Raw genomic sequence first — 14,021 nt, 5'->3', positions numbered from 1 at the left:
GAGTTCCAGTCTAGCAATCGGTCCAGGTCAAAACTTCCTATGGTCAGAACGTCCCCAATTTAATAAAAAATTCATATATGAACTTTTAAGAATTGCAAATAAAATCAACTTTCTCAAAACTAGAAACGCAACTTTTTCAGCACAGTATAGCACTTTTGGCCAATTATCACCTATCAGCTCTATTGTTGATACATAGCGGAGTCTTTTCATACATTTGGAACTCCTCGGCCATTTTCCATCGAAAACAACCTCGGATGTATGCCGGTACATCGGTAGAAGTAGTTCGTTATTTTTTGAATAATAGTATTAGATAATTGTAGCGTTTTAACATGTATGTTTTATATCTAGGTTTGAACTGATTGCAAATGAAGTGAAATATTGGAAACATAATTACTATTCCCCAAAGTAAAGTCATTAAGTTTAACTGCTAAATTGAAATAACTATGCGAACTACTTGCAGCGTAGTTAAAATGTAATGATTTCTGACAGGTTGTTTTAGATGGAAAATGGCCGAGGAGTTCCGAATGTGCTGAGCTGTATAACTTGAATAATAGAAACAAGAAATTATTTTGTGCATGTATATACGTAAAACACGCATTTGACACATTCTTGAGATCTGGGATGTGGCAGAAACTAATTGATACAAATATAAATGGGAAATGTCTAAAACTAATTTAGAACATGTATAACAAAATAAATTCATGTGTATCAAACATTTCAGAATACTCAAACTTTTTTCCAAATAACATTGGTGTTTGCCATGGGGAAAATCTTTCTCCGCTTCTTTTTTCACTATTTTTAAACGATTTACTCCAATATTTTGCCCGACATGTAAAATGCTCAGAAGAAAAAGTTTAGTCAAAACTTCTACTTTGTCAAATAATTTCGGAAATAAGACTATAACGTAAAAACATTTGACTTATTACATAGTTTATTTAATATCCAACATTTGTTAACACTTTAAACACACAATACCAGCTGATTCTAGTATTTTAGACGTCATATTTAGCATAGGGGTCCAAATGAAAAATTCTGTCGATGTCAATATCTAGTGTGGCCACACCTTGCTTCAATAACAGCAACACACCGACGTCTCATGCTGTTTATTAGTGTTCTAATAACGTGAAGTGGTATTCTCGCCAATTCCTCCTGTAAAGCCCGCTCAAGGTCCGCAACGTTATTGACGTCATATCTGCTACGTACTTTACATCCAAGGTAATCCCACATATGCTCGATCGGTGAAAGATCAGGTGATTTTGCAGGCCAATCAAGGGTGTCGATGTTGTGTCCAGCCAGAACGTTTTGTGTGTAACGTGCAGTGTGGCAGCGAGCGTTATCCTGCTGTAGAATATCAGCATGACGGTTGGCTTTGTACGGTGCAACGACGGGAACAATGATTTCATCACAATAGCGAACAGCATTTAGATTCCCACGTATTGTTTTAAGTTCTGTTTTCCCACTGTATGAAATCCCTCCCCATATCATAACACTTCCACCACCGTATCGATCACGTTGGATGACGTTAGCAGGATCCAGCCGTTCACCTTTGCGTCTCCATACACGCAGCCTGCCATCTGCCCCCAGCAGATTAAATTTGGATTCGTCTGTGAAAACGATCCTGTTCCATTGCCGTCTTATCCAGCCAAGACGTTGGCGAGCCCAATTAAGACGTGCTTTACGGTGACGCACACTCAGCGGAATGCCAAAGTATGGGCGACGAGCGCGAAGTCGTGCGACCTTCAAACGATTACGTGCAGTGAAAACCGAGATTCTGGTTCCTGTGGCAATTCTCAGTTGATTTGCGATCTTCCGGGCAACCATGAAACGATGACGTCGAGATGACGTCGAGATGACGTTACTATGTACCGATCTTCGCGTGGCGTCGTTTTACGAGGTCTGCCTGTCCGCGGCCTGTCCTTAACGCTGCCTGTTTGAATGAATCGTTCTTGCAGACGAAAAATAGTCCGTTCGTGAACACCAAAACGACGAGCGACGTCAGCTACGCGTATACCGGCTTCCAGCAATCCTAAAGTGATATTTCTGTCATATAATGATAAGCCAGGGCGACGTCCCATGATTGTTGTCGATAATTTATGTCCAGATTATTTCAATGTGACCACTACACTATTCATTCGATAAAATTGCCGACAAAATGACCATGCCGATTAACGTGTGCATGTGCACCACGTGAATTTCGAAAAAATAGCAAAACTACCGTATGCAGTGGCAAATTAGGGATTTACCAATGTATTGATAATAAATAGGTCAACCACATGTTGTTTAGACGTATTTACTTAAACTATTTTTAAAATTGTTGACTTAGTTCAAAAATGAAAATACTGACTAAACTTTTTCTTCTGAGTATATATGCCGCTGTAAATATTCAAAATCCTGCTCACAATATCAATATGCACACACTTCTAATACTAAATTTTGTTTGTATGCTGATGATACAATAAACATGTCAGAAACAAAAAAATGAGTTACAAAATGCTCTTAATACATACTTCAACTATTGTGACATACAGAAAAATAGTTGTTTTTGGTAAAGGCCGACATAAGTTATATAATTTCAATTTCAAAAATAACCCTCTAGATGTAGTAAATGAATATAAATATCTTAGGATATATTTTAGTAGAACCGGTTCATCTGCAAAAACACATATAGCTTCTCAGGCCACTCAAGCAATGTATAGTCTGATTCGAAATTCCAATCGTCTATCACAACCAATTGACCTACGCATAAAACTTTTTGATAAAACAATAAAACCTATTTTACTATATGGTGCAGAAATCTGGGGTTTTGGTAACAATCATATATAAGAAAAGGTTGAACTTAAATATTTGAAATACTCACATATACACTCAAATTGAAACGCTCGACGCCAAACTACATGATCTACGGAGAAACAGGAATGAAACCCTTATCGATTTATATAGAAGAACAAAACATAGCCTCTTGGGAGGGATTACTTTTTCCAAACGATAAAACACATGATAAACTCTCGTCACTGATATATACTAAGAGTTATATATAATACAGCATTGCCTTTAGATGATATCATTCTAAAGAAAAAATATCCTTGAATATACTTTATAAAATCGATCCTTATCTACTGCGATCTGAATAACCTATGGCTAAGTCAAGAGATTATAAATCCCTAGTGGTTAACAAATCAATGTTATATTAAGCAAACGCTAAATGATCTATTTTTAAATGATTGGGCGTCGAAATAGAAAATGCAAGTAACAGTATTGTTTTTATAGAATTTAAAAACAAAATTAGGCATTGAAAGATATCTCAGTAAAATGCCAAACAAACAATTGTTTTCGTTTATTAAATTTAGACCAATAAATCACAGGATGCCTATTGGAATTTGCAATTGGCATAGAATACCACTTAATGAAATAGTATGTAATCATTGCAATAATAAAATAGGTGACAAATTCCACTATTTGTTTGAATGTAGCCTTTTAGATACCGAGCGTAATCAGTTTTTTTTTAAACCATGCTTCTATAGATACCCCACTACCTATAAGTTTTATAAGAATTAATGAATTCAAGCAAGAAGCAAATGCAGAGGAATTTGTGTATACATGTATTTGTAACAACTATTTTTTTTTAATAATGTAGTTAGACGGTTGTAAATACGGAGTCATTTGCAGCTACACTGATAATTATGTTAATTACAGAAAATGTGTATGTTTGTTCTATTCTGTTTAATTTTATTGTACTTGTTAGCATAAATTAAATGTAAAGCTTGTTGGTATTGTGATTGAGGATATGTGATATGGTGCAAATGAATGAGTGTTTTATTACTTATTAGAAAATAGAGTACTTGATTTCACAAGTCAACTTAATTTCGATAGCCATGCTGGGTATCACATTCTAATTCTCAGTATGTAACTGCCACCATCCCATGTATATATTTGGCATATACCTGATTTGCCATACATTATGGTATATGAGTGAATAAACTCTGTTTGACTTGAATTGACTTCAATGAGCTCAGCAATGTTTTTTTTTAAATATCTTTTTTTAAAGACTTACTAAATTATTTGTGACGCTTAATTAATTAAGTTATGTCGTTTAACATGACAACGGACTCTAAACATTTCGGTCACCGGATTCTACTTGTATTGGCATGTTGGTTTGAACATATTTTAGTATTATATATGTGTGTGTGTGTGTGTGTGCGTGTGCGTGCGTGCGTGCGTGCGTGTGTGTGTGAACACTGAGCAAAATTTCGAATAAGTCAAACGAGTTTAAAGATAAAATTATTCGATTATTATTATTATTATTTATCACGAAGCAAATATCGACTCGTCTTATGCAATTACATAACATTTTATTTAATTCATTTGAAAAGTGAATGATCTGTGCCATTTCATTTAATACCACTGTTAGTTTAGAAAGTCACAGTCTAATATTTCGTATGGCTCCCATTTGCAGCAATCACTGCCCGACAGCGCAACCTCATGGGGCGAATGAATGTTTGAATAGTACCCTGGAGAATCCTAGTCCATGCATGCACCGCCACCTGCTCGAGTTGTCCGAGATTATCTGGTTGCGACTTTTGTTTAATTGAGCATTTGAGCGCGCCTCAATCATGCTCTATGGGGTTCAAGTCTGGACTCCTTGCTGGCCATTGCATTACCCGGATGTTTTTTGTAAGCAATTGCTGCGTTGCTCTTGCGGCATGACACGACGCATTGTCTTGGGCAAGTAACATACCTCGATTGGCGGCTATGTTAGGCAGGATTACAGGTCTTAGACTGTAATTTTGGAACCTTAGTGTTTTTAGATAACCATGTACCCTGACCAATGGCGTTTTGGTGTGCATTGAAATGCATGGAAAATAAAAATACGGAGCCACCACCGAATCGTTCCTGTTGAACTACACACTCCGCGTGGTGTCGTTCCCCTCGGCGACGATAGACCCGCACCGGACCATCAGCTTGTTGCAGCTTTACTCTCGTTTCATTAACAAAAAGGACATTGGACCAATCTGCTTGCGTGAATCGTTGGTGACATCGCGCCCACACCAACCGATCATGCCGATGCCTTTGGAGTAATACGATACCTTTTCTTAGTCGTCTAGATCTGAAACCGACCTCGCGGAGGCGGTTACAAACAGCCTGCGGTGTAACATGTCTACCATGTAAACCAATACTTGCGACGTTTCAAATGACTCAAAATACTGCATCTGTCCTGGTGGCGTGTGGTAACTCTAGATTTAGGATTCCGCCTGCGGTCAGTGACACTTCCGGTTTGCTGGAATTTGGTCCAGAGGAGCTGAATTGTCCTAAATTGTCTGTTGAAGGTTCAGGCTACCCGAAATAGAGATCAAACATTGAACATGTCATAAAATGGACACCACATTATGATTCAACATAAATGTTGTAAAGAAATGACGTCATAAATAATGTGATAACGTATCTGTCTGAGAGATTGACCAGCTGCAGCATTTCAAACCGCCCTACCATGCTCTTTTATGGTCATTCGTGCAATTTTGCTATGTTTTTCAGTTCATAAAATGTGTACTGAACAAGTGTAGATCATCATGTACGAAAACCATGGATTGCACGAGGTGCGTAAGGTGCACTCGACTGATGCGTTACACTCGAGTGCATTTGGTCAAATATTAAATATTGCATCAGTGCATACGATATGATAGGTAAGGTGTAATTCATAAATTTGATACCGGATCTTTTTAGGCTGACTTATTAGAATATTTGATCAGTGATATATATACACTCGCACACGCACACGCACACGCACACACACACACACACACACACATGAATGTTTTGTTGCAACAAACAGACTATTTTCGTCCTTAAAGGCTAGACAAACTGATTTCTATTGAAATTTACATTACAGATCTAAAAGGGTTAACTTAAATGAAGTAGATACAAGTTTTGCGTTTGTATTGAAACAAAACTAAATGATAAAATGAAAACAAATGCGCATAGTAGAACATACGAGTATTATAATAGACTCACTTGTTAACCCACTAGTTCTTTCATTGGCTCTGGAATATTTGATGTTTTAGCGAATATTGGATCTAAAATTGCACCCAGTAGTATCATTACAGCTGCAATAAGAAGGCACTAGAAACAGCTGGGAAACAGTCATAAGAATATCAGAGGCTAGGTGATAAAATGATAATGTTGTAAATAAGGCGGTGGAAACACTGGGGTCACAAATAAAGCAAACAATGCAAGCATCGTAAGTAAAGCCAAAAGGAAATATTATAAAGAAATAATTATCTAAGAAAAAATGAAACATTATACAAACCTACTAAAACAGACAAGAACATAAGAATTAATCAAATTCCTTCTGATTCTTGGCAAAGGAAGTTGAACGCAAATAATTGGTGTGATTGTATAAATATATTATTGAAATGAAATAATAAATATTATTCATATAATGTTTCGAGGTGTTGAATACTGCAATCGTTATGAACACATACCAGTTCAACTTGATACGCCATATACTCAACCACGATAGAGAAAGACAAACAGTGGTTATCCTTTTACTTTGACCGATAGAAGCTCAAATTGTGATTGGTATAAAGGCTACTTTAAGTTAAGTAAATTTAAGGTAAATTAATCAGCAGATGGTCCAAATATGGCCCTGGCGATACAAGTGCATTACTATATTATGCAGCCTATTTATTTGGTGAATTAAAGGTTAAACAAAATGTTAGAATTGTATATGACGGAAATAGATTATTTAGAACAACAAATGTAAAAAGCTTGCTAGAAATTTGCGAGAGCTACGTCGACACAACTGGTGCGAGTGATTATTTTTGAAGAAACGAAAGATTAGGCAGACAGTGATGACAGCCACAATATAGCATTTGAAGCACGTAAAATACTTATCCACGTTAATGTTAATGCGATTATACCACTCAACAAGTTTTCATTTTATGAAAGACTAAAATCTAACATGCTACCACCAAGTCAAATTCATATCAGTTTACAACTTACAGATGATGATACACGTATTTACAGGGATGGTGGTGTTGATGCTGGTCGCGATGTTGTTAAGCTGGTACTGTGTATTCCCAGAATGGTATTTAATGATAAAGGACTTTCAAATGTAATAAAACATTACATGAAACCATCAAAGTGGCCATACCTACGCAAAATGATTAATCACAGAGCAGCAGAAAAATAGAATTGTCATTTAGCATAACAGCGGGTGTTAAAAGTCCAAGACATGTTTTATTCCCCCCCCCCCCCACACACACACTTGATACATTCTGAAGTAAATTCTAATAATACCAATTGTTCTTTACAATCAGGTAGACTTGAGATTGGAAGTGTTTTTTTTATCCTGAAGTTGAGTATTCAAGTTATGACATGCCAAGAACATTTAGAAATGCAATTATTTACGACCACAAAGATAATGATAAATGTACTGACACCTTAATAAACATATCCAGTTTTGAGGGTTTGTTAGGTTTTATTTACTTAAGTCTGCAATATGAGAGCTTTTCATTCATCCCGACCCAAAGCAAATTGTTTTAAGATACATACTAAATAGTCAATCAGGAGCAGATTAAAAGGTATTTGCAATCATTTTATGTGATGAAAAGGTAAGCATTGATACAGTTGGAAACGAACTTGTCATGAAGTTCGTATAAGTAAATTAAAACGCCACTTTGAAAAAGGTTACACCGACCAGGAGAGAAGAGGTATTTGCTGTTGATAAAATATAAGGGACAGATCGAGTAACTTATCAAAATATTAAAATGGAGGATTTATTTTGTGTTCCTGTTATGAACAAGAGCTATTCCATGCAAATAAATATGTTTTCAGAAATGAAAAAAAAATAATTAGAACATATTACTAGAAGAAAAAAGCCCTTATAAATAGTAAGGTTATTCAGATGACTTTAATAATCGGGAACATTTTAAGGATTTAATTGAATGATGTCCATATGGTTAAGTGGTTATCCCACCATCCAAAATAAATCTCTTATTATTAAAACAAGATATAGAGGATATTTTTTTATTTCAGTGTAAGATCGTATTTTAATTCACGAGTGTCATAGAAAAACATATTTTCACGGGTGGCGATGTGAAATTAATAACGTTCTTTTATGCTTATTTTCCGAGTTTTATAGTATTTTAATTTGTTTTCTTAATTATCCCCTTTTTTGAAAAGGGTATTATATATGCCGTTACCCGCGGGACGCCCCTCACGCAAAATTATACTATAAAGCTGGTGACGTGGCTGTCAATTTTCTATTTCCGGTCTGTTGAGAAAAAGTTCTGATATTCTTTTTTATAGTTTATTATTCGCTTGTTTTTTTATTGCAAAGATTTTATGAACAGTTATCAATGAAGTTTTACTAGTGCATCTATGTTCCAAAAAATAACAAAAACACGTTTATTTTAAGCGGACCATTAATACATAACCAACTTAAGTACTATGCCGCCATTTATTGAATGAAAATTTGAAAGGTCGAATGTGTTAGCAAAACAATTGCGGATAACCATTGGATATAAAACAGTTTTCTTAGTTTTAGATTGTGTTCCATGATACATGGATATTCAGTCATATTACTGTCGGAGACCCGTCTGTTTCGCCTGAAGACAGGTCTTTTTCCAGGTTATGATGAGGACCACGCTAGGTTGTTGACAATTTTTGATCAGTTTATCTGTCAATTGTTGTGTGAATTTTCCGGGATGTTCGTATTCGGCTGAAACACGGTATTGGTGCTGATTAGCTTTTTTTATGTTATATCAATGGCACAGAAAAAATATATAAGATAGGGACAGAATTTAAAGGTTGACCAGACAAGAAGTTGCCTATCACACTTTTCTGAAAATTTCAAGAGGCTAGTATTACCCGTTCTTGAGATATGTTTGGAAATATGCTCCAAAATTGGCTATTTTTTAGCGTTATGCAGTCCCACTTGAAAAAAATTTATCAAGAGAATAAAGAATACTCTAAATTTCAATAAGTAATGGTACATCAATTGATACGGATTTATAGAGACATGTATCCCGCACATTTTGCTGATTTAATTTTTGAAATCGGTCATAAATTATGGATTTTATGAGTAAAATACAATCAGCAATGGTTTGTTGAAACGCTAAAAACTAAAAATCAAACATATGCCCATTGTGATTACTCAATAATCGGTAGAAAATGAAAGTAAATTGAACTTTCATTGACATTAACCTAACAGTTATTTGTTATGGTAAGTATAAAAAAACATTAATGATTCTGGGCTAGTACAAGTTTAGGCATGAACAACAGTTCTTTGCAAAATACTTAAATTTAAAATTCTGTAGTGTCTGTAACCATTAAAAGTTTATGTTGCAATATTGTCATTGTTTCTCAATACAAAAGTATAAATCCTACATTGGCTAATGTGTAGTCATGTAATGTCCAGGTTTGCCAAAAATCATAGTTCTATCAATTAACATCATTGAAAATTACTACTTTGAAAAAGTTAACAGACATTACACAAAGAGGTATAGAAATGAAAGAAAAAAATCATTGTTCTTTTTGTCACTATTATTTTGTTTTACAGTATAGAAAGTTCCTTCTTTTATGGTGCAATGTTGCATCATACATTGAACTACTGAGTTAAGTGCAAAAATATGATGCAATGACTCTTGTATAATGAAACATTGCATCATCCTTGTGGCATTGTTTTTCAGAGTTATTCACTGAAACACAATGTAACCTGTATATTTATCCTAAAACGTTTACCACTTGATTTTTGTGTTCCTTACCATGGTACGACCCTAGGAAATGGGGAGAAAACATGAAAAAAGCCCTGGTGATGACTCAGGTATTTTCCTATTGTTCTGACAATGCTACACTATAATCTGTAGTGTCTGTAACCAATATCTCCTTATTTTTAGGGAATGCCCATTTCCCTCATATGAGTATGAAATGAAAAATTAATGTGTTTCCTTTAACAATACTGTTGTATAAGGCACAATACTGGGACATTCGAGGCTAATTTTTAAAATAAATAATGTAGATAAAAGTGTTATATTTCCAAGATTTCTTACAACTGGCACTATTTCCAATAATCTCTTTAAATACACACTGTAAATAGAGTGTATTGCAATAACTATTATGAGATCAGTAAATTCAGGCAACAAAATTATGACAATTTCATGAGGTCTTGAATATAGGATTTCTAGTTCTTATGTTCAAATGGTTAGAGACACTACACAGCCTATGCATTAAACGGACTATTCTATATGACATTGAAGAGCTTGTGAAATCAGTTTAAAAGCTTAAATATTGACCAAATACACAGTCTGAAGCTACATGTTTCTTTCTCAGACACCTAACTTAAAGAAACAGTTGATTTTCAGTTTCTTTGCTTATAAATACATTGAAGAGGACACACGAGCAATATGCTTTAAAATATCTAAATTTGCATGTTCATACACAAACACATATAAGCTTGCGGAAATAAAAACACAGTTGTTTCTTTTTTCAGGAAGCACAGTTCAAACAAGCAAAGATAAGCAGAAAGTGAAAGATAGAAGGGAGAAGACTAGGCTCAAAGAACAAGCATGGATGAAAAGGCAGAGAGAAAACAAAGCAAAATATGATGAGCTGAAAAAAGTCGATAGGGAAAGGAGACAGGACGCTAGACTACGAAAACGGCAGCAAGCTCTCTCTCTGATCCAATCATTCAACAAGAACTTACAAAGAAAAAGCGTGAGGAAAAAGTATCGTCAGAAAAAGAAAGAAAAAGCAGCCATTTCATTACCAGATCCCAAAATTGCTGAAATCAATAAGAGAAAGATAGAGAAAAAGAAAGAAGCTGTGAAAAGAACCAAAGCATGGAGAATGCGCATCAAGCTGAAGGATAGTACAAAACAAGGATGAAGTAATTCAGACAATGAAGAAAAGAGACATGCTGCGTCATCTGAAGTATTGCCTAAAGTGTTACCTAAAACAACTTTGTATAGAAAATTAAACAAAGTGAAAGAAGGAAGTGTTACATACAACACCAAGGAGTAAAGCTGCAATCATTACTAAACTTATTGAATCTCCATCAACATCAAAAGTTCTCGGTACGAAAGAGATAGTTATGACACCAGACTGCAGGAAAAAACTTGAAATGATAGATACAGTTTTAGAATCTTTGACAGAGAGCATTTCAGAAGTGAAAACAAGAAAAAGTGGTTAGAAGAAACATGCATACAACATTATCTGTGAATCAGTATTAAGGAAATATAAAAGGCACAGATTAAATAAGTATTTCAAGGTATCAGTTAAAGCTCGAAAACCTAGATCAACATGGTGGGAAAAGAAACAAAGACAACGAAGAAGGGATGCACTTGACTTATGCATAAAAGATTCTGTGAATTTCTGAGTGCAGGAATCAATAGAGAGGTGCCAAACAAACGTGAAACTGTGAAAGTGAGAAATGAAGGCGAAAAAGAAATACTACAAAAACATGTTATGGCAATGACACTAGAAGAAACTACAATGAGTACAAGTCAAGAAATCCTACTCACAAAATAGGACTTACTTCATTTTCAAAATTGAAACCAGTGAATGTAAGAAAGTTTCTGAAACAAGCAGGAGATCATGCTTATGTCAGAAATGCTGCAATGTGGCTCTAAAAGTAGAGGCATTAACAAACATGAAGAAGAAAGTGAAAGATAAAGACACTTTGAATGACATTTCAACAAGAAAAGCTTGAGTGGTGCTACATTTTGTAAGTATGAGACCAACCCAGGCATTCAATGTTTAAGAAGAGAATGTCCGCAATGTGGAGTGAAATGTCTACGAAATTACCGTAAGCCAGTAGTAGAAAAATGTAAAGATGGAGTAGTGTCATGGCATCAATGGGAGAATGTGGAAATTGCAAAAGATGGTAAAATGAAACGTTGCGTCTCCTGTGTGCCTAAAGAAGCAGACATTGAAACATTCATGACAAGATTAGAGAACGATATGCAAAATTATCCGGAGCACGTATTTAGGGCCACATGGCAACAACAACAGATGGGAATTTGTATTGACAAAATCAGTGAGGGTTCTATTGCTATGGTTATGGACTTTAGTGAAAATTATGGGTGTGTCTTCCAAAGTGAAGTTCAGTCAGGATTCTTCGACCGAAATCAAGTAACGATACTTTCCATTATGTGTTACGACAGGGAAAAGCAGGAAGAAAAAGAATTTAAGGTGAAACGTGCCATTATTGGCATAAGCGAAGACACAAAGCATGATGCTGACTAAGCAATCACTTTTGAAAACAAGGCCATAGAAGTTCTTGGGATGAAAGGTGTTAAAATAGAAGAGATTTATGAATGGACAGATAGATGTGCGGCACAATATAAGGGGAAAAAAGCCTTTGCAGATATAAGTCTGAGAAAAAAGCCATCGGTAATACGAAACTTTTTTGAAACATCTCACGGAAGGAATGTGTGTGATGGTCTCGGTGCAACCGTGAACAATGAATGCTTCAAAGCTGTAGTCAGCAACAGAAAGGTAATTGGTTGTGCAGAAAATGTGTATGATTTCTGTACACAGAAACTGAAAATGGAAAGAACAGATGAAGACGCAAGCACAATTTCAAGACGAGAATTCATCCTTTTTTCTGGAGCAAAAAGGAAAAGAGATGAAACAGATGTGCAGACACTTGTAGGTACAAGAAAATTGCATGCTGTAAAGTCAGTAGGCAAGGATTATGAACTGAGCACAAGAAACCTAAGCTGTTAATGTAAACGATGTATAGAAGGTAGTGGAGTTTGCAACTTCTGCGAACATGTTAATGCCTGGGAGACACGGAAGTTAGTAACAGACGAGCAAGCAAAATGAACAGAACAAATAAACATCAGAAAAGAAATAATTTTAATGTGAAGTTCCCACATATTCATGTTAAAATAAGTTCGCGCTTTAATTCTATCTAGTCAACATTCATTTGAACATATATTCTAGTTTATGTGTTAATGTTGACTTGTTTTGTGTTGAAATTTGCCATGATTTTAAATGATTCTGCCACTGCATTGAAATGTTAGATTTCAGTAGTGTCTGTGACCAAATCTATGTATACTGTAATATTACCTGTTACAAAAATTTATGATTCTTTAGGACAGAATTGATGATTTTGTTTGTGTTCATATTGTTCTTGGTGTTAGATAAATGCCTAACTAACCTTCTGGTGTTTTTTTGTAAAAGTTAAAGAAAAGTTTCTTGGCTTATATTTCTTTTGTCTGATACCAGCTTCATTAATGTTCAGAATTTTTTGGTCAAGATGTTTATCACTTCCAGTTAAGTTTTTTACTTTCAATGTTTATAATCTGTTATTGATGTTACAGTGAAAATAATCAAATTTTTGAAGTATTTGTTTGTTTTTCTTGTATGTTATACACCTAGTGTAGTGTCTGTAACTTTTGTTATACCATATGATGGAAAACATCAATAAAACAGTGATGCATGCATGCTTACTAAAAACTAAAATTGATTTACGTAGAACATAGTCTAAACTTTGAAATTTACACAAAAGAAATATTGTATGTAGAAAATAATTTTTCGAGTAAGTGGGACTACTTTCAGCACCAAAACTGTGTTTCAGCCGATTACGTATTACAACGCCAAACAGTTCAAAATACATTTGAACGATGATATAACATTATATTTATGTTCGAACAGTTGTTTTCAGCTGTAATATGTTTGGTATGAAAACAAATGTTCGAACATTCAGCTTCAAGATCAAGGAAACGTTTAAAAAACGAGATAACCATTTTTCTAATAAACGGTAAGTTATTAAAGTTCTTATATATTTTAATTTTAACTTGTGTGACAATTTTTTATATTTTAAATATTTTCTTGCCAACAGTTCAAAGCACAGGGGCAGGGTGCGTTGTTTTTATACAACCCTTTGACCACGCCCCTCCCCCCATTTCTTTATTTAAAAAAATCCCAGATTTACTAATAATGTTGGGGGAACTGTTATGATAACTTACTGTCGCGAATGAAAATGGTTCGTCTCTCAGGGCGACTGGAATTATCCAAAT

General features: G+C 34.9%; 1 protein-coding gene across 1 annotated transcript; it reads left to right on the top strand.

The window, feature by feature from the left end:
• The first annotated feature begins 9,780 nt into the window (after positions 1 to 9,780).
• Positions 9,781 to 10,881, top strand: LOC128235788 (splicing regulatory glutamine/lysine-rich protein 1-like). The gene is made up of 2 exons (XM_052950583.1): positions 9,781 to 9,820; positions 10,487 to 10,881. Exons 1-2 carry the CDS (start codon positions 9,781 to 9,783, stop codon positions 10,879 to 10,881), a joined length of 435 nt encoding a protein of 144 aa, XP_052806543.1.
• Positions 10,882 to 14,021: the final 3,140 nt, after the last annotated feature.

The sequence above is a fragment of the Mya arenaria genome, chromosome 5 (assembly GCF_026914265.1).
Source record: "Mya arenaria isolate MELC-2E11 chromosome 5, ASM2691426v1".
Taxonomy (NCBI): Eukaryota; Metazoa; Mollusca; class Bivalvia; order Myida; family Myidae; genus Mya; species Mya arenaria.
Note: the sequence above shows the minus strand (reverse complement) of the source record. Positions and strands in the feature narration are given on the sequence as shown.